The sequence below is a fragment of the Nilaparvata lugens genome, chromosome 7 (genome assembly GCF_014356525.2).
Source record: "Nilaparvata lugens isolate BPH chromosome 7, ASM1435652v1, whole genome shotgun sequence".
NCBI lineage: Eukaryota > Metazoa > Arthropoda > Insecta > Hemiptera > Delphacidae > Nilaparvata > Nilaparvata lugens.
Genome location: NC_052510.1, coordinates 37,746,536 through 37,771,997, shown reverse-complemented (window position 1 = coordinate 37,771,997; position 25,462 = coordinate 37,746,536). Strand labels below are relative to the sequence as shown.

Here is a 25,462-nt window from a genome sequence, read left to right as displayed (position 1 = left end):
ATAATGTTGTTCTCAAATTTAATACTTTCAAGTCCTTTGATACAGCGGATTGCATTGTGTTCATACTGAGTGGATTGTTAATTAGTTTTGTTCAGTTCAGCATTACCGGTGCTGAGTAATATTATGACAAAGATAGCACAGCGCAATATACAGTCTGCATTTGGAAAGTCATTAACGAGATAGGTGGATTGGCTGCAAGCTGCAGGAAAGCGTTCATTTCCAAATAAACACTCACAAAACCAGATCTGGGCATGATATTGCGACCAGTTGAAAACCAGCTGAGTAAAAGCTTGCCAAGATTATTTTTGCTCCACTCCCTTCGCCATAATAGGCATTGCGGACCGTTATAAATCTAATACGATACAGAGAGAAATTTAATAGTTTTTCAAATTGCTATCTACTTTGGAGATCATCACATGGATAGAATATAAGCGCCGGCTATCAGCCAATAGAAGCGCTTGGTGCATAATATTGTCTGCTAAGGGAATACTGCGTCTTGAATTTCTGCCAGATTTGATGATCATTTTACTCTATGCAGCTTTTACGAGGGGTCAATATTTCGGACAATGTAGCTCTGATGAATCGGAGTGGATTGATAGCATTACTATCAATGGATCAGGATAATCATGATTCATCCGTATGTGATTATTGAGAAATTCATGGAAAGTTATGATTGAGTAAGTATTTCAAAATATTATTCTCCACTTCTTACATTATTCAGAGCTGTGTGGACGAATTAATTATTCTATTTCGTCACGTTGGCTATTTTTGTTTCTATGTTATGTTACAATATAATTCAAAACTATTTTATCAATAATTATCTTACTATCTTGTCATTTTATTCACGCCACAGTCCAACATTATTCAAATACACTATTGAATTGAAAAAAATCTTCATTTATAAACATGTAAAAATACATACGAATACTAAGGAATATAGCCTAAATACTTATTACAAACAAATGTCATATACATAGAATATTATAAAAATTCCTGTTACGAGCAAAGGGATAATCTTACCAAATATTACTTTAACTCAATACCAAACCTTTTTACATCTTATAAAATTTTCAAATCGTTTGGCAATTTTGAAAAAAATGACCTTCCCCTGAAATCATTATCCACATCCCCTATCATGATGATAATCATTAAACTCTATCACATAATTATAAATGTCTTTTATTGAATGTTATCCAATTATAAATTTTCAATGACGTTGTTTTTAATATCATCGATGAAAAAAGTTAAGCACTGTTACCAAGGTAAGTACTCGTATTCAATACCGGGAGAGGATTCAGTGCTTGAGATAGAAAAGTTGAACAGTCATTTCTAAAATGATATCTATTATAAACTAATGTCCAGGAGACAAAGAAATGTCCCTCCATTTCCTGTCCCGTTCATGTATTTTTCTTCATGATTCTTCATGCCAATTCTTCTCTTTATAATGTTATAGATAGATATACTCAAGCACAGTATCACAAACTGGAAAAAAATGACGAATTGAAAACTTGGCTTACTGAAAATAGGCCTTTAACTATCATCGTTAAATGAAGAATCTCTACAGTGTCATAAAGTGAATTTTGTGACGAATGGAGAATCGCCATTTAGTATATAATTTAGCGAATTCTATTTACTTTAGAGGAAGAATAGGGTTGACAGCCAGATATACTTTGTTGAACTTGTAGTTGTGTATGTAAATCATCATCATCGGCGACAACCCTGCAATTATCATCAGCGGATTCATCTGAACCAGAAATTTCCAGATTTTGTTTACTGGTTTGAGCGTTCTGTTATCTAACATGCAGTCAGCAGTAGTTGCGCCAGAGCGGCCGCTTCTTGTAATTACTGGTAAGAAAGATTGTTTACCGGCCTAATCTATTATAGTTATTAGCAATATTGCCATCATGGTTACACCCTTGGTATCAAGATCATCGGAATCATACCCTGTCACCTGATCGGTGGCGTGATCGTCTCCTGAGACTCCTATTAGTCAGTAATCTCTTTTCCCCCAGCCTCCCAATTTTTCAGTGACCCTATTCTGCTTCGAGGAGACCTAGGCAAGAGGCAGTTGTTCAGTGATCGAGTTTGTGTACGGCTGCGTTCTGAGCGGCGCTCCCAATAGTGGTTTTCTAGAGTGATAATTGTTGTAAAATGTGAAGTTGTTTACACCATAAAAAAGAGAAAACTCCTGTATCTTGGACATCTTATGAGAAGCCATAAATATAACTCTCCAGAATATAGTCCAAGGGAAAATAAGCGGAAAAAGGAGTGTTGGAAGGCGACGTGTTTCCTGGCTTAAAAATTTGAGGGATTGGTTTGACTGCAGCAGCAAAGACTTGTTTCGAGCGGCAGTGAATAAGATCTGGATTGCTGTGCTGATAGCGAACCTCCGATAGGAGATGCACTAGAAGAAGAAGAGGGATAATATTCTATTCTCTATTTTATTGAATAGAATATTGTGAGTCGAATTATTGACTAGTTGAAGGTAGATTTTCTGTCCTTGTTGATTTTATTTATAGTGCAGTTGTTCGGTGGTCGAACGTGTGAACGGGTCGCGAATCTCCTCTCCTTACGACATCTCCGGTACTAGATTATTTCTAGGGGAATTATTCTATTCTGTGTGTTGGAATAGAATAGTGTAGGACGAGTTCCGGACAACTCGAAGATAGATCTTCTTTGGGGATTTTCTCTCTTGTCAGTTATTTTTTCCTTAATTCGTATTTGTGTATAAATGTGTGTCTGTGTACACGATATCTCATCTCCCAAGTAACGGAATGACTTGAAATTTGGAACTTGAGGTCCTTACAATATAAGGATCCGACAAGAACAATTTTGATCAAAAGCAATTCAAGATGGCAGCTAAAATGGAGAAAATGTTATCAAAAACAGGGTTTTTCGCGATTTTCTCGAAAACGGCTCCAACGATTTTGATTAAATTTATACCTAAAATAGTCATTGATAAGCTGTATCAACTGCCTCAAGTGTCATATCTGTAAACATTTCAGGAGTTCTGCCCCATCTAGAATCAGATACAATTTGCACAAAAAACTCTGAGTGGAAAAGATTGAGCATGTAAATATCTACAATTAATGTTCAGTAATATTTTCACCAAAAATTGAAAATAAGCTCAAAATTCGAGAAAATGTGATTATCCAATTGCAATTATGGCAACTGTTGATTCTATTAATAGAATAGAATAGAATAGAATAGAATAGAATAGAATAGATAGAATAGAATAGAATGAATAGAATAGAATAGATAGAATAGAATAGAATAGAATAGAATAGAATAGAATAGAATAGAATAGAATAGAATAGAATAGAATAGAATAGAATAGAATAGAATAGAATAGAATAGAATAGATAGAATAGAATAGAATAGAATAGAATAGAATAGAATAGAATAGAATAGAATAGAATAGAATAGAATAGAATAGAATGGAATGGAATGGAATGGAATGGAATGGAATGGAATGGAATAGAATAGAATAGAATAGAATAGAATAGAATAGAATAGATAGAATAGAATAGAATAGAATAGAATAGAATAGAATAGAATGATAGAATAGAATAGAATAATAGAATAGAATAGAATAGAATAGAATAGAATAGAATAGAATAGAATAGAATAGAATAGAATAGAATAGAATAGAATAGAATAGAATAGAATAGAATAGAATAGAATAGAATAGAATAGAATAGAATAGAATAGAATAGAATAGAATAGAATAGAATAGAATAGAATAGAATAGAATAGAATAGAATAGAATAGAATAGAATAGAATAGAATAGAATAGAATAATAGAATAGAATAGAATAGAATAGAATAGAATAGAATAGAATAGAATAGAATAGAATAGAATAGAATAATAGAATAGAATAGAATAGAATAATAGAATAGAATAGAATAGAATAGATAGAATAGAATAGAATAGAATAGAATAGAATAGAAGAATAGAATAGAATAGAATAGAATAGAATAGAATAGATAGAATAGAATAGAAGAGAATAGAATAGAATAGAATAGAATAGAATAAATAGAATAGAATAATAGAATAGAATAGAGAATAGAATAGAATTAGAATAGAATAGAATAGAATAGAATAGAATAGAAGAATAGAATAGAAGAGAATAGAATAGAATAGAATAGAAGAATAGTTTAAAAATTTTAAAAAGACTAAAGATAATTATAACTTTTCAATATTGAAAGATTAAAAGAAATAGGTTCAAATTATTTTTTAAGAAATTTGAATAATTTAACTAGGGATCAAATAATTAATAGATTGGAAAAAATTAAAAATAAACCAAAAAAATTAGGACTTGGAAATATTAATTATATTAAAGATTTAGCTGTTAAAAATGATATTAAAACAACTAATAAGACAAGAAAAATTTAATTAAAGAAATTTATGAAAAAACTAAAAATAATAATATTCCTGAAGATAATATTGAAAGTATTCATTTGAAAAATACAAATAAAGATCTATTTAGAGAATATATATTAACAGATTCTATTGAAACCAATAATATTAATGAATACTTAGAAAGTCATAGGAATGAATTGATTAAATTAATAAATGAAATTTTTAAAAAACATAAAAGTATTAAAGGTCAATTAAGTATGGAATGTATTTATGAGAAGAAATCATTAGATAATACAATTGAAGAATTTATATGGAAATATCAAGCAAAATCTGATTATATTCTAGATATAAATGAATTTATTGATAAACAATTTGAAAACATTATTTTAAAAGAAACATCATATTCACCAAATGAAGGATCTGGATGTTCATTAAAAAACTGTTATAGTTTAATTTTAAAAATTAACAAAGATAATTCATTAAATGCAGGATCTCATATTGAATTACCAAAAAAATAAAAGATAAAAAAGCATGTATTAATTTTATAAATAAGGATAATTATTGTTTTATTTATTCAATTAGATATGCAATTGATATTTTTAATGAAAATAAATCACATCATCCAGATAGAACTACACAGTATATGAAATACATTCATGATGATATTTTTAAAGGATTAGAAGTTCCAATATCATTAAAAGATATTAGAGTTTTTGAAAAAAGAACTTTTAATAATTATCAAAATTATTCAAAAATGTCAATTAATGTTTATACTATTGATACAGATAATGAAAAAATTATACCATTACAAATTTCTGAAATTTATGAATATGAATTGGGAATTAATTTATTATATTTAAAAAAAGATGAGAATTCTCATTATTGTTTAATAACTGATATGAGTAGATTAATAAGTAAACAAATATCAAATCATAAAAATAAAAAAATTATTTGTAGAAGATGTTTAACACATTTTCATTCAAAAATTAGATTAGATGAACATTTAGAAATTTGTAAAAACTTTGAAGCAGTTAAACCTATAATGCCAAAAATAGGATCTACTGTTTATTTTAAAAATTATAATAAAAAAATAGAACATCCTTTTACCATATATTTAGATTTTGAAAGTATTTTACAAAAAATTGATAATTGTAAAAATAATCCAAATAAATCTTCAACAACTAAAATTCAAAAACATATTCCATATTGTTTTACAATTTATTTAGTTAATAGAATTGAAAATAAATTTTATGAACCAATATGTTTTAGAGCTAAAAATGAACAAGAATTAGAAAAGATTCCAGAATATTTATTTGAAAATTTAGAAAAAATTGCTAAAAAAATTGCATACAAATATAATTCTGAAAATCAGATTCCAATGAAATTAACAAAAGAAGAAGAATTAGAATTTCAAAAAGCTTCTAATTGCCATATTTGTGAAAAACCTTTTAATAATGAAACTTTTTATAAAAAAGTAAGAGATCATTGTCATATTAGTGGAAAATATAGAGGTGCAGCACATGAAAAATGTAATTTAAATTTAAAACCTCCACAAAATATTCCTGTGTATTGTCATAATATGAGTGGATATGATACACATTTATACATAAAAGAATTAGCTAAAAAATATAAAAAATTAGATCTTATAGCTAATACTGATGAAAAATATATTAATTATTCTATTAATTCAGGATATGGATATGAATTTGGTGAAGATAATAAACCAAGAAAATCTATTAAATTTTCATTTGTTGATACATTTAGATTTATGGCTTCATCCATTGAAAAATTAGCAAAATCATTGAAAAAAGAAGATTGTAAACATATAAATAATTTTATTAATAATGGAGAAGTTTTGAATAAAATTATTGAAAGAGAAAATAATGATGAAGATCAAATGTTTAATATTTTGAGTGGTAAAGGAATATTTCCATATGAATTTATAGATGATTTAAATAAATTAGAATATGATGGAATTTTAAAACAAAATGATTTTTATAGTTGTTTAAATCATGAAAATATTTCAAATAAAGATTATTTACATTATAAAATGGTATGGAATAAATTAAAAAATAAAGATTTAGGAAATTATTCTGATTTATATAATATTCAAGATGTATTATTATTAGCTGATATATTTGAAAATTTTAGAGATTGTTGTTTAAATAATTATAAATTAGATCCTGCTCATCATCTAACAGCTCCATCATTAGCATGGGATTCTATGTTAAAGCTTACAAAAATAGAATTAGATTTAATTAGTGATTACCAAATGTATTTAATGGTTGAAAAAGGAATAAAAGGTGGTATATCACAATGTGTTACAAGATATTCAAAAGCAAATAATAAATATTTGAAAAATTATGATACAACTAAAGAAGATAATTATCTATTATATATTGATGCTAATAATTTATATGGATGGGCCTTATCACAAAAATTACCATATAAAGATTTACTATTTATAGATTCAAATATAAGAAGTTTAGAAGAATGGGAAGAAATAATTAAACATTATGATGAAAATGATGATGATATTGGATATATTTTTGAAGTAGATTTAGAATATCCAAAAGAATTACATGATAAACATAAAGATTTTCCTTTAGCACCAGAACATTATAATAAAAGATTATGTACAACACTATTTGATAAAAAAAATTATGTCATACATGTTAGAAATTTAAAATATTATTTAGAAAAAGGTATGATTTCAAAAAGTTTTAATAGAGTAATAGAGTTCAAACAAAGTAATTTTATGAAAGAATATATTGATTTTAATACTAATATGAGAACTAAAAGTAAAAGTGATTTTGAAAAAGATTTTTATAAATTAATGAATAATGCAGTGTTTAGAAAAACAATGGAGAATGTTAGAAACAGAATTGAAGTAAAATTAGGTGATGAAGAATCATCATACAAATTTTCTAAAAAATCAAATTTCAAAGGATTTAAAATATTTGATAAAGATTGTGTAGCAACACATTTTTATAAACAAAAAGTTAAATTTAATAAACCAATTTATATTGGATTTTCAGATTTAGATTTATCAAAATTATTAATGTATCAATTTTATTATGATAAAATTAAAAAATATGATCCAGATTTGAATTTATTATACATGGATACTGATAGTTTCTTTTTATAAATGAAAAAAGATCCTTATGAAATAATTAAAAATAATCTCAATGAATTTGATACAAGTGATTATGATAAAAATCATGAATGTTATAATGACAAAAATAAAAAAGTAATTGGAAAATTCAAGGATGAATTAAATGGTATACCTTTAGAAGAGTTTTGTGGTTTAAGATCTAAATGTTATAGTTATACATTCTCAAACGATAAAAATGAAGTAAAATGTAAAGGAATAAAGAAATCTTTATTAATGAATAACGATTTAAATTAGATGAAAATAAATATATAAAAATGGGAAATTTCAAGAAATGTTTATTTGAAAATAAAGATGAATATAGAGAAATGAATTGTATAAGAAGTTATAATCATGAATTGTATACAATTAGTTTGAATAAATTAGCATTAAATTCAAAAGATGAGAAAAGATTTGTTAGAAAATAAAATTAATACTTTACCATGGGGTTATAAAAATATATAAAATTTTTTACCTATAAATAATGGATTCAATATTTCTATATCCCATTATGAAATCAATTTTCAAACATTTAGATATTGAATCTTTAATGAAATATTATGATGTATCACAAGAATTTAGATATTATGTGAAACTGACTATTTTAGAAAGATATAATAAATATGATAAGAAAATTTTTATATCTAATAGAGATACTTTAAATGAAACATTTTTAGTAGAATTTCAAGATTATATAGATTGGGGTCAAATTTTTAATATATTTAAAACCAAATAATCAAATTTCATATTTGATAATTTAAAAGATGAAATTATAGATGAATATTTAATATATTTAGAAATTTTTTATTCATTCGATTTTGATCATGAAGACTCAGATTATGATGAATATTTTGCTTTTTAGATTAATGATGAACTATTTAAACCAAATCCTAATTTTCTTTTAGCCCACATTGTAGGAGCAATAACTAAATCCATAGCTCTTTCATTTAAAGTAGCATCTTTTGAAAATAAACGATTTAAAGCTTGATCTTCTAATTTTTTATCAGCTATCCATCTTTGTTCTGGAGTTCTATTATTTGAATAAAATATATCATGTTCCTTACTAAATTCATCAGTTGGATTAATTCCTTCATCACCTCTTTCTAATCTTTCTTTAAGTTTTGTTCCTGGACCACAGAAATTTGCACCTGGATAATGGAACTCTAAAGGTAAATTATTTATAATATCATTGACTAAACCAGATCCTATAACATTTTCAGGTAATAAAGACATACATCTAATTAAATATTTAGTACTATTTGGTGTATCTATTATTTCTGTAAGTCTATCATTCATAAATTTAACTAAAGACATTTTTTCATTATGAAAACTATTATTTCCAGCATTTTCTTGAGCTGAAATATAATTAAGTCTTTTAACTAATTCATTTAAATTATTTACATATCTATATTCAATTGGTTGATGATTAAATTCTAATACTCCAGATCCTTTCTGATTAATAAGTTCTTCCCAAATAGTTTTAACTAATTTCCATTTTCTACCTTTACTTGATTTTGGTTTTCTACTTTTTGGATCATTATTTTGAAATAGAGAATAAGTTTTTATCATGATGTTCTCATAATTATTCCAATCATCATTTGTAAACATTTCACGTTCTAAATAATCATTTCTAGTTAAAAGTCTCCATAAACCTTCAGTACCTTTATATTTTTCTTCATTTTCATTATATTTTATTATAATATCATCTATATCAACAGTCATAGGATAATTACCAATTTTCCATTCTTCAATATCTTCATCATACCAAATACCGAATTGTTTATCATGTGCTCTTGGTAAAAATTTTGAAGCAATTGATCCAATATTAATAATAGATGATTCCATAATTTTTTTCAAAGATTTATTAGTTTTAAAAGTTTCTTTTTCAGGTGTTATTGAATCTTCAATTGTAGATGTAGATTCATTATAATGAAAATCATTTTCATCTTCATCTTCAAATTGAATTTTTCGAAATGGAGTACTAACTATGTTTGGATTAAAAATTTGAATATCTTTTGAATTTTCAACTTTTCTATCATCATTAATTCTATTTTCTTTTAAAGCATTAATAATAGGTTCATATTTCTTTTCTCTTTCTTTTAATTCTAGTCCTTCACGAATATGATTAGATTTAAACTCATCTTTAAGTTTTTTTTCTAAATCATAAACATATTTAGCTTTAGATAATGATATTTCATCATTTTTTGGATTTAATAATAATTCATCAAATTCTGGTCCATTATATAGATCTTTTTTAATAAGTTTACTCTTTTGTTCAATTTTATCTCTTTCTTTTATTTGTTCTTTTTCACCTTCTTTGAATCTTTGTAATAAATCTTTTTCAATTTGATTTAACTTTTTCAAATCTTCATTTTTTAGATCCTTCATTTAAAAATAAAAAAAATTATTATTATTTAAAAAAAAGTTAAATAAACGTTTTTAAACGTTAATTTTTTATAACGTTAAATGTATGTTTTTGATCGTTAATTTTTTATAATGTTAAATGTACGTTTTTTATTTAATATATCATTTTTCAACATTAGTTTATATTTTCCATCATTTGATTTTCTAGTCATATCTATTGTGATAAAACCATAAGGTTCATCCCAACATTTTTTACATAAAATTTGAAATTCATTAAAACTCATTTCTGATCCTACATGATCATCATAAATTCGTTTAGTATAATATTTATTTTGTCTAAAAATAAATAATAAATTACATTATTTCTAATTACTCTTAAATCTAGATGACAATAACTTTGACTTAGATAGATACATGAAATATTTTTATGTCTTCCTCTTATAAAATATTCTTTAATTTTTGTTTGTTCTTCCATTAAACAATCATCAAATACAATTAATGAATTTCCATAACATTCATCTATTGAAATTAAATCATCACAAGAATTATAGAAAAAAGCTATTTGAGTTTTTATTTTATTTTCAATTTTTTGATAATGTTTTTGTAAATCTGTATATGATCTTTGTTCTAGTGATTTACTAAAAACATAAAGATATAAAAATTTTAAACCACTTTCTTTTTTATAAATTAAATTTAATAATAAATTAGTTTTTCCACTACCAGAACTACCAATAATAATAGCTCTCAATGGATGTGGTAATAATGAATTATTAATTTTTTCTTCATAAAAATTTGTTATATCCATTATTTATTTAAAATTATTCTATTATAAATGAAATTATTAAAAATAAGTGGTTCAAATTCTAAATTGAGATTGCATCTGGAGCATCCAATATATATCAATGAAGAAGATAATTATAAATTAACATTATTAGGATTTTATTCTGATAACAATATTTATAATTTAAGAGAAGATGGTCAAATATATTATAAAGAAAAGATAGAAAAAAATTATAAAACTATTAATTTTCCAAAAAATTACTATACTTTAGAAAGAATACAAACACTCATAAATATTCATATGGAAAATGAAGATTATAATGTTATTATTAGTAGAGATGATAATAAAATTCAATTTATTACATCTCATTATCTATTTGGATTTTCAGAATCAATGAAAAATTTATTAGGATTAACAAAAAATGATATAATTTATCGTGATACATTCTATAATGAAAAAATTCAAAATTTAAGATCAGTGATGTAATTGAAATACATTGTAATTTAGTAGAAAAGAGTCTTAGTAATCATGAAAATCATTCACATAAACATAATGAGAAAGAGTTACTATATCAATTTTTTCATAATACAATTCGTGGATCTAAAATTTCAATTCAACCAAATCATAAAATATTTGTTCCATTGAAAAAAAATTTACATAAAATTCAAAAATAGTAATTTCAATTACTGATCAAAATAATAATTTAATAGTAAATCCTGATGTAAATAATATTATTTATTTAGGACTTAAAAAATAAAATATCCTAAATTTTTTTATAATAAATGAATAAAGTTTTTGAAGAATTCTTTGATGATATAATTAAAAGTGAATACAGGACTATAAATCCTGTTAGTAAATTAAATTCTAATTCACCAAATAATTATACAATTTTTAGAATAGATCATGGAGACTCATTTTATAATGCTAATTTTCAAATTCATGTAACTGGTAAATTAATTAAAAAAGTTGGAGGAGGTGATTATGAAGATAATTCAACAATTAAATTGATTGATAATTTTTTACCATATCTTTTTTCAAGAATTGAATTGAAAAAACATAATACATTAATTGATTTTGTTGATTTTCCAGGAACTACAAGTACTGTTAAAGGATTAGTAAGTTATCATAATTCTCAAAAACAAACAATTAGTAATACAGGATTTGTTTCTAAATTTACTAGTGGAAAATTTGAAATATTATGTACATTAAGTCAATTAGGTTTAGGATTTTTTGATCATCTTAGATATCCAATGTTCAAAGGAGGATTTGAAATAATATTTACCAGATCTGAAGATAATGATGCTATCTTTAGATGGAAAGATACAACACAAGGAGCAATTGAACCACAAGAAGGAAAGATAGTTATTGAAACTTTTATATTAAGAGTTCCAATTGTAGAATTTTCAAGTACAGCTAAAATTCAATTGATTAATAATTTAAAATCATTAAGTGATAATAAAAAATTAAAATATGATTACTTCCAATGGCAAACCATTGATAAAAAAGGAGTTTTTGGATCTTCTTTTAGTTTTGGAATAACTAATTCTTTTAGAAATGTTTACAATCCTAAATTTATAATCATATGTCTACAAACTGATAAATTGAATGATCAAAAAAAGAATCCTTCAACATTTGATCAAGTTAAATTGAAAAATGCTATAGTTAAAATAAATGGTGAAAGATATCCAAATGAATTAGAAAATATAGATTTTCAAAATAAAAATACATCTATTCTCTATGACATGTACCAAAACTTTAGAAGAGTCATGTTTAGAGATGATTATGTATATCTTGGATATGAAGAATTTATAAATACATATCCAATAGTTGTAATTGATACACATTTACATCCAACAAATGTAGGAAATACTAAAAATGATATATTGATTGAACTTGATTTTGCATCTCCTGTAACTGCTCCAAATAATAATAATGAAACAATAGCTTATGTAATTGTATTTTCAGAAATGCATTTTATATATGATATTAATAGAAATACTGTTAATATGATTTAAATTTTTTTATAATAAATGGATTTAATAAAACATAAAGTCAATTTATCAGAAAGACAAAAAAATAATTTTAGAATAGCACAAAAGAAACATAAAACTATAACAATAGGATTAAAATATGATCAATTATCATCAGGTGAAAATGAAATTTTATTAACTAATGTACAATATAAAAATTTAAATAAAGCTTTAAAAAATAAAAAAGGTATAAGATTATCCTTATTATATAATCAAATTGGTAATGGTCTATTAAATGATTTAATAACAAAAGCTGAAAATAATATTCCTTTAGTTAAAACTGTAACACCTTATTTAAGAAATGATTTAGCTCCTCTAATTAAAGAAAAACTTGTTCCTTGGTTACATAATCTCATAGATAGAGAACTTGATGATATTATTAAAAATGATCAAACAGGTAAAGGACTTAAATCTTTTATAAATAAAAAAATTGATTCAATTTATTCTAATTTACTTGAAAAAAACAAAAAATAACTCCATTATCTATTAGTGATTTAGAAAGTTATTCAAGAAAATTAAAATATTTTAAAGGAATTTTTATGAGAGATAATCTCCCAATCGATTAACCATATGATATTGAATGTGGAATTATTAATTTAGATAGTATGTTTTCTACAGGAACACATTGGACTTGTTATATGAAAAAAAATAATAATGTACTTTATTTTGATAGTTATGGAAATGCTAATCCACCATTAGAATTACAAAAATATTTATTGAATAATAAAATTTTTATTTCAACAGATGAAATACAAAATGATTATGATCCACCAATATGTGGACATCTTTGTTTATATGCTTTGAAATTATTTTCAGAAGGATGTAATTTAAAAATAATTTCACAAAAAATTTTTAATAATAAATATGGTTTCTTATCATTCATTGATATTTAATCAATTTGGTGATGATATAAAATCAGAACAAAAATTTGAAATTGATGAATTACAAAATATTATAAAAGAATGTAAACATAAAATTGATAATATAGTGAAAGAGTCTATAACAATGGATTATTTTAAAAATTCTATAAAAAATTTAGATGAAAAACTTAATAAAGAGTTTATAACAATGGATTATTTTAAAAATTTTATGAAAAATTTAGATGAAAAACTTAATAAAGCTATTCATATCTTATTTGAAAAACTTGATAAAAGTAGTATAGATAGAAATCAGGATACATATAATAATCTTAAAAATGAAAAAATGATAAATTAAAAGATTTTGAATCTAAAATTGAACATATAAATTCACTTTTAAATAAAACTTAAATTATTTTTTTTAGATTTGAAATATGACTTTCCATTTCTTGATGTTTTTTAATATATGTTTTAGTAATGAATTTATCACATACATCACATTTAACTTTTTCTAAAATTTTATCTTTATTTTTAAAATAGTAATTTCTAACTTTTTTAATATCACATTCTTTACACCAACTTGCTACTCCATTTTTATAAGTTTTACTTTTATAAAAATTATCATGAGTTTTATCTATTGCACATTTTGAACATGTTTTCATGTATTCATTATTCATTTTACATCTTGAACATATATGATTTTTATTTTCCATTTATTAAGAAAAAAATACAATATATTTTATAATAAAGTTTTCTTTAATTCGTTCTCATAAAAACTACCAATTATATCTTCATCATTCAAATCTTTCAACTTATATGTTATAGGATTTGTAAAGATAATTTTAGTAATAATAAAAATTTCTCTAGTCCAATTGTTTTTATATTTATTCTCAAATGATTTTTTAAATGCAGGTATTCTAACTCTATCATCTATTTTGAATTTTGGTTTTATAATATTATTTGAATTTTTAAAATAAATTATAAACAGTTTTCAGTAATATATTCTCTTTATTCTCATCAACATCTATAGGATTCATTTTTATAGTACTATGTTTAGTATTATTATAATTTTTAATAATATTTTGTAACTCATCAATCCATCTAAAATTTTATTTATTTCAAAAACAATTTTTAATTTATTATTCAATGTTCTATTAAATCTTTCAATTATTGCACTTTTTTCTTCATTTTCTGTATGATATATTTTATTTTATATTTTTTTAATAATGAATTGAATTCTTTATTTTTAAATTCAAGACCTTTATCAGAATGTATAAGATTTGGAGATTTATGATTAACTTTTTTAGTATTTTTTAAAATTTTTTCAAATGCTTTTGAAACTTCAATTCCATTTTCTTTTTTAGTGGTTCAATCCATACATACTTTTAAAATATATTTATATCCATCATTTTGTTCATGATACTTATCAAATATCATAAGATCTATGGCCCATAAATCATCAATTCCTAATGTTAAAATTTTTCTTCTTTTAAATTTTTTTATAACTGGTTTATGTATTTCAATAGCTTCAATTTTTTCTTCTTCTTTAGTTAAATTATTTTCAATAATATTTTCAGTTACTGGAGATTTTATAAATTTACTTTCATTAGTTTTACATTTTGAACATTTAGCAGCTATTCTATATAATCCATTACTAGTTTGAACTATTTCTGAATTGATACTTTTTGTTTTCTTTTTACATTTATGACAATGAATTAGCTCATCCATTTATTTAATAAAATCTGTTTTCATAAATTTTATGATTTTTTTCTGATTATTATAAGTATTTTCTATAAGAAAAGCATTTTATACTTCAATTTTATTAATTTATCAATTTTTTCCATCAATTTTAGACTAAATTTAATGAATTTGATTAGAAAATAACATATAATTTTGTTGATCTATAAAAAATTTTTCTGATTATTAACAGTATTTTTTATGATTGAAAAATTTATTAATTTTATACTTGAATTTTATTAATTTATCAATTATTTTATTAAATTTCGTTGAATTAAAACTAAATTTAATAAAATTTGATTAAAAAATGACATATAATTTTGTTGATCCATAAAAAATTTTCCTGATCCTTAACAGTATTTTTTATGATTGAAAAATTATTAATTTTATACTTGAATTTTATTAATTTATCAATTATTTTATTAAATTTCGTTGAATTAAAACTAAATTTAATAAAATTTGATTAAAAAATGACATATAATTTTGTTGATCCATAAAAAATTTTCCTGATCCTTAACAGTATTTTTTATGATTGAAAAATTTATTAATTTCATACTTGAATTTTATTAATTTATCAATTATTTTATTAAATTTCATTAAAATTAGACTGAATTTGATGAAATTTGATTGAAAATAACATATAATTTTGTTGTTCCATAAAAAATGTTTCTGATCCTTAACAGTATTTTTTATGATTGAAAAATTTATTAATTTTATACTTGAATTTTATTAATTTATCAATTATTTTATTAAATTTCATTAAAATTAGACTAAATTTGATGAAATTTGATTGAAAATAACATATAATTTTGTTGAAATATGATTGATCCAAAAGTGGGGTAGAATCCTCATATTATTATCTACTCCCATTTAGGGCTTCATCACACGATCGCTAGCCGGAAAGTCGGAAAAACATGCGATTGTGGAAAATACATATATATGGTCCAAGTGTATAGTAAAATACAAAAATTATACGAAATAATGATGGATCAAGTAGTAACACAGTAAGCAGTATAATGTATAGTGTAATTATCTAGTCAGTAACGTGAGTGAATATAAAATGAGAAAGATTGAATCCTCAAATTGAAACAAATTCAAAAATAAAACAAAAAACATTCAAGGCTTCAACTAAAATAAACAGATTGTTAAAGAGAGCAGAAAATAACAATTATAAGTGATACCAAAAATCAAGTAGTGAGTGCCTCGACAAAGTAGCCAATGATAGCTCTACCAATTAAATTCTTGGTTGATAACATGTCTGTGATTCCAGGCTTCTCTACAGTAGGAGGCTAGTTTCTTCCAATCTTTGCCGTTCATGTACATAGTAAACTCTTCCCTTGATTGTTCAACAACACCAAACCATTTCCTCCTCCATTCCTTCAAACAAGGGCATCGAGCAATGAAATGGAATACATCCTCAGCCTCCTTTAGATTGCACATCGAGCAAATATAGTACCCATTAGCTACTCAAGGTTTATAGTTCAAATGGATTAGCTCACCCCTTGCCTTGAAAACCCACCTCATAATCCACATTTGGTTGTCCCCTCCAATGTATTTCTTGTCACTCAGTTCAAAGTCGAGAGTCATCTACAACTCATGAAACCGTCCCGCTTTTGCTTCACCTATAAATTTATTTCTGTGAAACATTTGCAGAACAGACAATATGCTTTGGAAAGACTCTCCCCAACTTATCACATTCTCCAAAGAAAGATTCATATTCAAGTTTACCCTATCACAAACGACCTTCCACTCCCTGAAACAAAAGCACTTATCTCTTATTACTTGCTGAGCTGAAATTTTTGGTAGTATTTCATCTTCCATTTTCATGATTTGTGAAATGTAATTAAAATGCAACCTGAGGCAGTATTCAAAGAGAGGAGTTAGTCCTGTTTCGATGAAGAGCATATAATTAGGCGTAATTATGGGTAGAGCAAACACTTTTTTGATGAAGAAGCGCTGCAGTTTTTCAATATCTACCTACTGTTTACAACCCCATATTTGAGCCCCATAACATAAGACTGTCCTAGCGCATGCCTTAAACAATTTATTCTATTAAATGATTCACTATGAAGAGATAGCAGACCACGTATGTTTCCAGCGTTATTGTCCTGTCAACAGCTGGCTCAGATCTTTGTTTACTAGTAGTTCTGTGAACAGTAGACCTCACGCAGTATTCTCATCCACAAGTACCTGATTGAAACTATAGACCTTATGGGAATACAGCAATAGACTGGCATCTCCACACATATGTATAATCACTTGTCAGCTGATTTAATCTAATCTAATCTATAGTCTGATTTTTAATCTAATATTGGCGAATGAAGGAAATGCAAAATTTCCAAAAATCTTGTATATACGTCGACGCGCAATTAAAAAAGGAACATACCTGTTAAATTTTATTGAAATCTATTACCGCGTTTCGCCGTAAATGTGCAACATAATTATGAACATTTAAACATTTAAACATTAAAACATTAAACATTTAATCATTTAAACATTTAACATTTAAACATTTAACATTAAACATTTAAAACATTTGAACATTTAAACATTTAAACATTTAACATTTTAACATTTAAACATTCAAACATTCAACATTTAAACATTTAAACATTTAAACATTAAACATTTAAACATTAAACATTTAAACATTAAACATTTAAACATTTAAACATTTAAACATTTAAACATTTAAACATTTAAACATTTAAACATTTAAACATTTAAACATTAAACATTTAAACATTTAAACATTTAAACATTTAAACATTTAAACATTTAACATTTTAACATTAAACATTTAACATTAAACATTTAAACATTTAAACATTTAAACATTAACATTTAAACATTTAAACATTTAAACATTTAACATTTAAACATTTAAACATTTAAAATTTAAACATTTAAACATTTAAACATTTAAACATTTAAACATTTAAACATTAAACATTTAAACATTTAACATTAAACATTTAAACATTTAAACATTTAAACATTTAACATTTTAACATTTTAACATTTAAACATTAAACATTTAAACATTAAAACATTAAACATTTAAACATTTAAACATTTAAACATTTAAACATTTAACATTTAAACATTTAAACATTAAACATTTAAACATTTAAACATTTAAACATTTAAACATTTAACATTTTAACATTTAAACATTTAAACATTTAAACATTTAAACATTTAAACATTTAAACATTTAAACATTTAAACATTAAACATTTAAACATTTAAACATTTAAACATTTAAACATTTAAACATTTAAACATTTAAACATTTAAACATTTAAACATTTAAACATTTAAACATTTAAACATTTAAACATTTAAACATTTAAACATTTAAACATTAAACATTTAAACATTTAAACATTTAAACATTTAAACATTTAAACATTTAAACATTTAAACATTAAACATTTAAACATTTAAACATTTAAACATTTAAACATTTAAACATTTAAACATTTAAACATTAAACATTTAAACATTTAAACATTTAAACATTTAAACATTTAAACATTTAAACATTTAAACATTTAAACATTTAAACATTTAAACATTTAAACATTTAAACATTTAAACATTTAAACATTTAAACATTTAAACATTTAAACATTTAAACATTTAAACATTTAAACATTAAAACATTAAACATTTAAACATTTAAACATTTAAAATTTAAACATTTAAACATTTAAACATTTAAACATTTAACATTTAAACATTTAAACATTTAAACATTTAAACATTTAAACATTTAAACATTTAAACATTTAAACATTTAAACATTTAAACATTTAACATTTAACATTTAACATTTAACATTTAAACATTTAAACATTTTAACATTTTAACATTTAAACATTTAAACATTTAACATTTAACATTTAAACATTTAAACATTTTAACATTTTAACATCTAAACATTTAAACATTTATATATTTAAACATTAAGAGAAATGCCAAACTGTCGACTTGAATCTTAAACCTCACTTCACTCGGTCAATAAGTAGACTTGAGATGCGCGTGAACACTAGCGTCAGGTGATCAATTTTCATAACGGCCAGGAAAGTTGTTTGAGTGCGCCACACCAGATTTTTAATGTTGTAGATAACTACAAACTTACCGCACTTTAAACTGATGAAGATTATTTTTAGTGATTAGTTTTTATTCTTTTAAATAATTTCTTCAAGCTTTGTTCATTTAACAGCTTTTGTATGGGATTAGAAAATGTAGTTATGATTTGACATTGTATAAAATCTTGAGTAATTGATGGAATTCAACAAGAACAGAAGAGATAAACAAAAAACTAAGTATGTAACGAAATTCTAATACATTCCATGACTTATTCAAGAGAATGGTTCTTGTAATAAAACAGGGTCCAGTAATTGATGTGATGAAGTAGCAGTTAATTAAAACGGATTCATTATATGCTATTGAGATTTTGATGCGGCTTTTGTTACTGAGAATGGAGTAGCACTTATCACGGTAATTTTCGTGGGTTTCCAGTTCTTAATCATACATTGTTTGAATTCTTCAACAGTAATAATCCACAACAATCTGAAATAACCCATATTAACATTTCCCAGTTTCATAATCATTGCTAATGAGAACTTTCTCTGATAATCTGAAGCTATATAATGTTTTCATGAATCAAATGAGAGTATTTAAATAACAACAGGGAGTTCTGTATTACAAGAAACTACAATAATCCTATTTTAAAATCTCATCTGAATAATAGGAATACTCATATGTTCATATCACATTGTGATGGCCCACTAAGGAATGGCTTCAACCAGAAAGGATACAACAAAGCTTCAAAAAAAGTTGACAGACCCAGAAATTGATGGAAATTGAGACTCAAACAAGTATTTTATAGAAAAAAATGACAGTTGATACTGACAGGTCAGTATCTCGAATGGAATATAATGAATTCTCACAACGAAATCTCATTTGTGACCAATAATGACTAAGCACACACAGAATAAATGTCATACAACAGAACCTCTATTGTCTCTTGTGTGCAATGGGCGATGACCAATATCAAACAAAATAATGTCATGTAACAGTGTAAAGGCACGATTTGTTCACGACACAATTGAAATGATTACAGAGCGTTGAAAAGGATAAAATATGGTAGATAAGATGAATTCATTATTGTGGCTGAGTGATTGTTGCAGAGGTCAGATCACGGAAGACTGACGTTGACATGTGAGCGGCTCAAGACAAGTGAGGGCTTTCCGCTTTCCACGTCACCTCATCTTCAACTCGATTAATTCCAGTTGTGTGATTTTCCTATTGAACGCCATTTTGCATCCTGTCTAGCGTATATCGATTATTGACAGAGGTGTATAACGTGCAGAATATTGTTTGACATTGAATATGATGGATTTTTAAAACTGTCTGGAAAAATGCGTTGGTGGTGAGCGAATCGGTTTGTTGTGTTGACCTCGAGACAGCTTACAAGGATAAGACTTTACAAGGAAATATTACTAATTTAATCGATTCCAGTTTTTTCATTTATAAGAATTATTGGTTGAACAGGCCTATTGAGTTACCGATAGATATTTATTCCCCTTGGAACCCTCAACATTATTTTCATCCATCTAAAGCTATCATAAACAGCTTTAATTCATTTCAGTATTCCCTATGTTGGCAAATTATCAAAACACGTCTATAGTATCAGTTTTCAAGATCAAATATAATTTATTTTAAGTTTCAATGAGAGTATTATTATGGCTTAAGGCACACTCAACTACCAAGCTATTCAATCAAGATTCATAGAATCGAATAGGAACATTATTTCACACTACGTTTTGGCAGCGCGAACAAACGCGTCAGTAAGCCTTGACCTTTTGATCCACCAGTTGGTGGCGCGACCAAGTAATCTCATTGAATCATAATATGGAGCATGTCCCATTATTCTTCCAAAATAGCAAACACTCACTTCTACCATATTTATTGTTGAAACCATTTTTCTCATACTATTCTTTATTCAAATAAATTTGGAAATTTTTTTCAACTTTCCTAAATTCTAGATTCCTAGTTTATAAATATTTTGGACTCAAAATTGGACAAAAATCGTGAAGTGTAAACATAACCTATTTTTGGTCAATTTCTATCAAAATTTGAGAAAGGAACAATTTAAGCCTGTTGCTCCTTTCCCAAAAATTCATAATTGAGAATGATATTGTAGCCTATGTATCAATGTATTATGAATAAATAAATTAACAAAAAAAAATACTTCACAAAAAGCAATAAATTACAATATTCGTATCCCCTATAGGCTACTAGGCTACCCTGAGTGGGGAATATAATTATTATGATTGATATAAAGAATAGAGAGATATAAGAAGATAAGAGAGATACGTAGAAGAAGAGATTTAATTATTGGTGTTTCAGTTGAATTTGAAACCCCTTGTGGTGCGAACAAAACGAATGGGTCGCGGTTCAGCTTTCAGTTTTCAAGGAGGGAGAGATAATAATACATTATAATATCTAAATTATATTAAATACAGACTCTCCATAAACCTTGATTTAGATTAACTCTTCCACTGAGAAATAATAAGTTACTTATTCCATTTTTAAATATCAGCCTCTATTTCAACACTTTTATATTACTTATTCATAGATCAAAAAAAGAAAAATAATGAAATTGTAGTCAAGGACAACACTATTTCGGGATAGGCTATGTTCGAGTTAATCAATGAATTTGGATAATTCTCGAAATTTCCTCCATTATGTATTCAGATAATAAATTTTGCAGATCAATTATAAGATTTAAACTGAGAAAGTTTTTATATGGCATCAGATATCGATTTGTATTTTTTGTGGATTCTGGTAAAGGATGCTTCAGATTGACTACTGAATGAGCAGGTTAATTGTGATCAAAAATATATATTCATGAAAAGAGCATTCTATATGTTCAATATGTATGTTGAAGTATGTTAAATAGATTAAAGAATATGGATATCGAATATTTTAATGGTCGTGGGTTTACGAAAAATTTTCTCAAATATTAACTACTGAATGAACAGATTCATAATGAAATAATAAAATAGCAGTGGAGGATATAAATACCGATTTGATGATGCATGGATTGATTAATTGTATGATTTCAATGAATCTGAAGATATCACTCGACAGATATAATGCATTCGATAGATTCCCTACACAACTTACAGATAGATTATATATTGGATTGGGATTTGAAATATTTGTAGATACAATTGGAGCTCACTACACACTTGACACATTTCTAAATAACACCTCTGGATACCAATGTATATTATCATCTATACAAAATGGCTAATTCATGCAGATTAGTATTATTAGAGATTATAATAATATTAGTTTAAATAGTAATGAGCTAGCAGTAAAGGATATGGCCATTCGATGATGAAGCGCGTGTAGCGACGCACGATGTTCTCCTCGCTGAATAGGAAGAGCGAGGAGGGGCCCTTGGCTTGGCCGTGGGGATCCTGGCCCCCATGGTGACCCATGCCTCCTCCTGCGCCAGCCGGCGACCAGTCACGACCAGCTCGTTGTTGAGCCGCCGCCTCCTGAGCTGCCGCTAGCCTGCAACCCGCACAACACTCTTATCCACGTTGCATAATTCACTAAAACAAGTACAATTGCTATCTAATTTAGTAAACATCATGCACCTCGTAAACACACTGAACGCAACTTGAACAAGTACAATCTCAAAGTGCCCAAGTCAATTCAGTTTATTCACAATAACAAGAGATTGTCAATATACAAGGGAAGTGATTTGGTTCCTTGGTCACGCTGATAAGTGACCAATAAGATAAGCTAATAGACATAGAATTTATTAACATCATACAAATTGTAAACTTACAAAACGCAACTAGAAGAAAAAGTACATTATCTCTTCGAGTACACAAATCAATTCAGTTTATTCATAATACATAAGAGATAAACAATATACAAGGGAACCAAGTTGGTTTCGTGGTCGTCCTGATAAGTTATCAATTTAAAAAGTTGAGCTCTATACGCATGTTTCTTCTTTTGTCAGGGTGAACATTTAAAGAACCAAACTTCTTCGAATATCATCTATTAGTTTTGAAATCGCTTCCCGGTGGTTCGGAACCCACCTAAAGCTGTAGGTGCACTCATCTGTCATCATCATCATCATCATCCGTCTCATTATCCACGTTCAAGCATAGAGCTCATGTGGGCATTATCCTCAGCAAAAAAAAAAAAAAATAAATAAATAAACATCGAAAGCAGAAATATGGTAGGTACTATCAGTACAAAAGTGCAATACAAAAAACAATTGGCTAAATAGTGTGAAAAAGTGCAACAGGAAAAACACGACAAACAACAAGAAAAAGAAAAGAAGGAGAATATCTCACCATCAAACTATGGCTTTCTATGTGAAAGGCAGTTGGAGGGCAGAAAACGATTGAAGAAAAGGTGTGAAAACGGGGGAAACAGGAAAAAGAAAGAGAATATATGGGTGAGAGAGAAATGATGAACGAGTTCACTTCAAACTAGAATAATTTCAGAATCAGAAAAATCTCAGGACGTTGAAATGGTATAAATACAATAGCTCTAATAAGTGTGGCTAAATAATTGAAATGCACACAATAATTTTATTCACAGTAAATAGTGGAGTTAAGGCGATTGAACAGAGACTATTAAAAATGCTCTACATAATTGATCTACTTCTGGAGTTCATTTTAGGGTAGATTATTTGCTGTTGAATTCTGACTTATTTTCAAGGGCGTGTTGTTTTCTTAGTTTTTTAGATACTTTGGGCTGAATTGATAAACGATACTCTTGAAAACTCTGTGAGCCGAATAAGGCCTGGCAGCAAGAGGCCCACTTTATTGCGTTGCTTCATTGCGTTATTGGTTTCTGTTAATGCCTACTACCATAGCCACCCCTCTAATACAAGGCCCTGGCCTACGATATTGCAACGTCGCAGTGTAGGCCTACAATCTAATACATGATTGGTGAGAAAGATCAGCTGGTATTTTTTAAAATCTTACGCTGCGACGTTGCAATATCGTAGGCTAGGGCCTTGTATTAGAGGGGTGGCTATGGTAGTAGGCATAGACATAGTAGGCGTAGACATACGATCTTGTAAACGGTTGTTGGTGGTTAAACCGTCGTTGTTGTTTCAAGTAGTTAACTGTCTCCAACTACTGACTCGATCACTGGTAGACTTTCATTATGATTAGTCAGCCAGTTACCAAACATAAGGCTTTATTCACTTCATAATATCATGTATTCTGTTGGTCGATGCTCAAGTTTCAGTCTACTAGAGATTGATTGATTGATTGATTAGCTGCCTTTATTGAAAGCCTAGAAGGGCGAAGTTAGGGCGCAGCCGGCACTCTCTTACACTTAACCCTCCATTACAATTCTAAGTAGAACTAAAACACTGTACAACAAAGAGTATATAAGATTAATCTTATAGAGACTGATAATGGAGTTACGATTCCCTTAAATAGATGCATGACAGTCAAAACTATACCAAAACTGTATTAAATTCGGATTGTAGTTTGATTAATTTGCTGATTCAAGATCATTCATTGGAACTGTTAGTGGAGGACCAACAGGCACAGCCCAAAACTGTTTTTCCTCCGAATGTTGGCCTACTAGCAGGACTAGCAGGACTTTAAACTTACTAACTGAATAAGGGGTTCTGCTACTAGTCCAGACAGAAGATTTGATCTTTCACTTTATAAAACTTGTATCCACTGATTTGTAACTGAGCAAACATTCACGAATGGAGAATTTTTAATTTAGAAAGATTGAGAACCAAATTTAATAACAAAATTACTCTCACTAAACACTTAAAACTGTAAAATATTGACTAATTTGGAAAATTTTGATCCGAATGAAAGCAATTTCCTTCATCAGAAGCACTGCTGAATGTTTTTGATCACAATAATTGATCAAGGACTTTCAAACATCCAATTAATAACTCAGCAATATTGATAATGGAGGCTGGTTGTGATCTTACTCGTTCCAACCACGATTGCGCCAAACAAAAAGTTTATATGAACACTGAAAAAGAATGTTTAGACATGAAAATTTAAGTAGGTAACAAATTTAGGAGGAAGGAATGGTTTGCTCTACAATTTGTTATGAAACTGTACTTTCAACTTGGAGATAACATACAACATC

At 26.1% G+C, this 25,462-nt stretch overlaps 2 protein-coding genes across 8 annotated transcripts in view; one reads left to right on the top strand and one right to left on the bottom strand.

The window, feature by feature from the left end:
• The window catches only part of LOC111054487 (voltage-dependent calcium channel type A subunit alpha-1), a 1,036,091-nt gene that overhangs the window by 162,556 nt on the left and 848,073 nt on the right, over positions 1-25,462 (bottom strand). For all 5 annotated transcript variants that reach the window (XM_039432652.1, XM_039432653.1, XM_039432654.1 and 2 more), the window contains exon 3: positions 22,691-22,882. In XM_039432652.1, coding sequence (XP_039288586.1) covers positions 22,691-22,882 — 192 coding nt within the window. The remainder of the gene's footprint in view (positions 1-22,690; positions 22,883-25,462) is intronic.
• The window catches only part of LOC120352398, a 53,983-nt gene continuing 35,074 nt past the window's right edge, over positions 6,554-25,462 (top strand). For all 3 annotated transcript variants that reach the window (XM_039432662.1, XM_039432663.1, XM_039432661.1), the window contains exon 1: positions 6,554-8,683. In XM_039432662.1, coding sequence (XP_039288596.1) covers positions 6,588-7,511 — 924 coding nt within the window. In that variant the 5' untranslated portion in view covers positions 6,554-6,587 and the 3' untranslated portion in view covers positions 7,512-8,683. The remainder of the gene's footprint in view (positions 8,684-25,462) is intronic.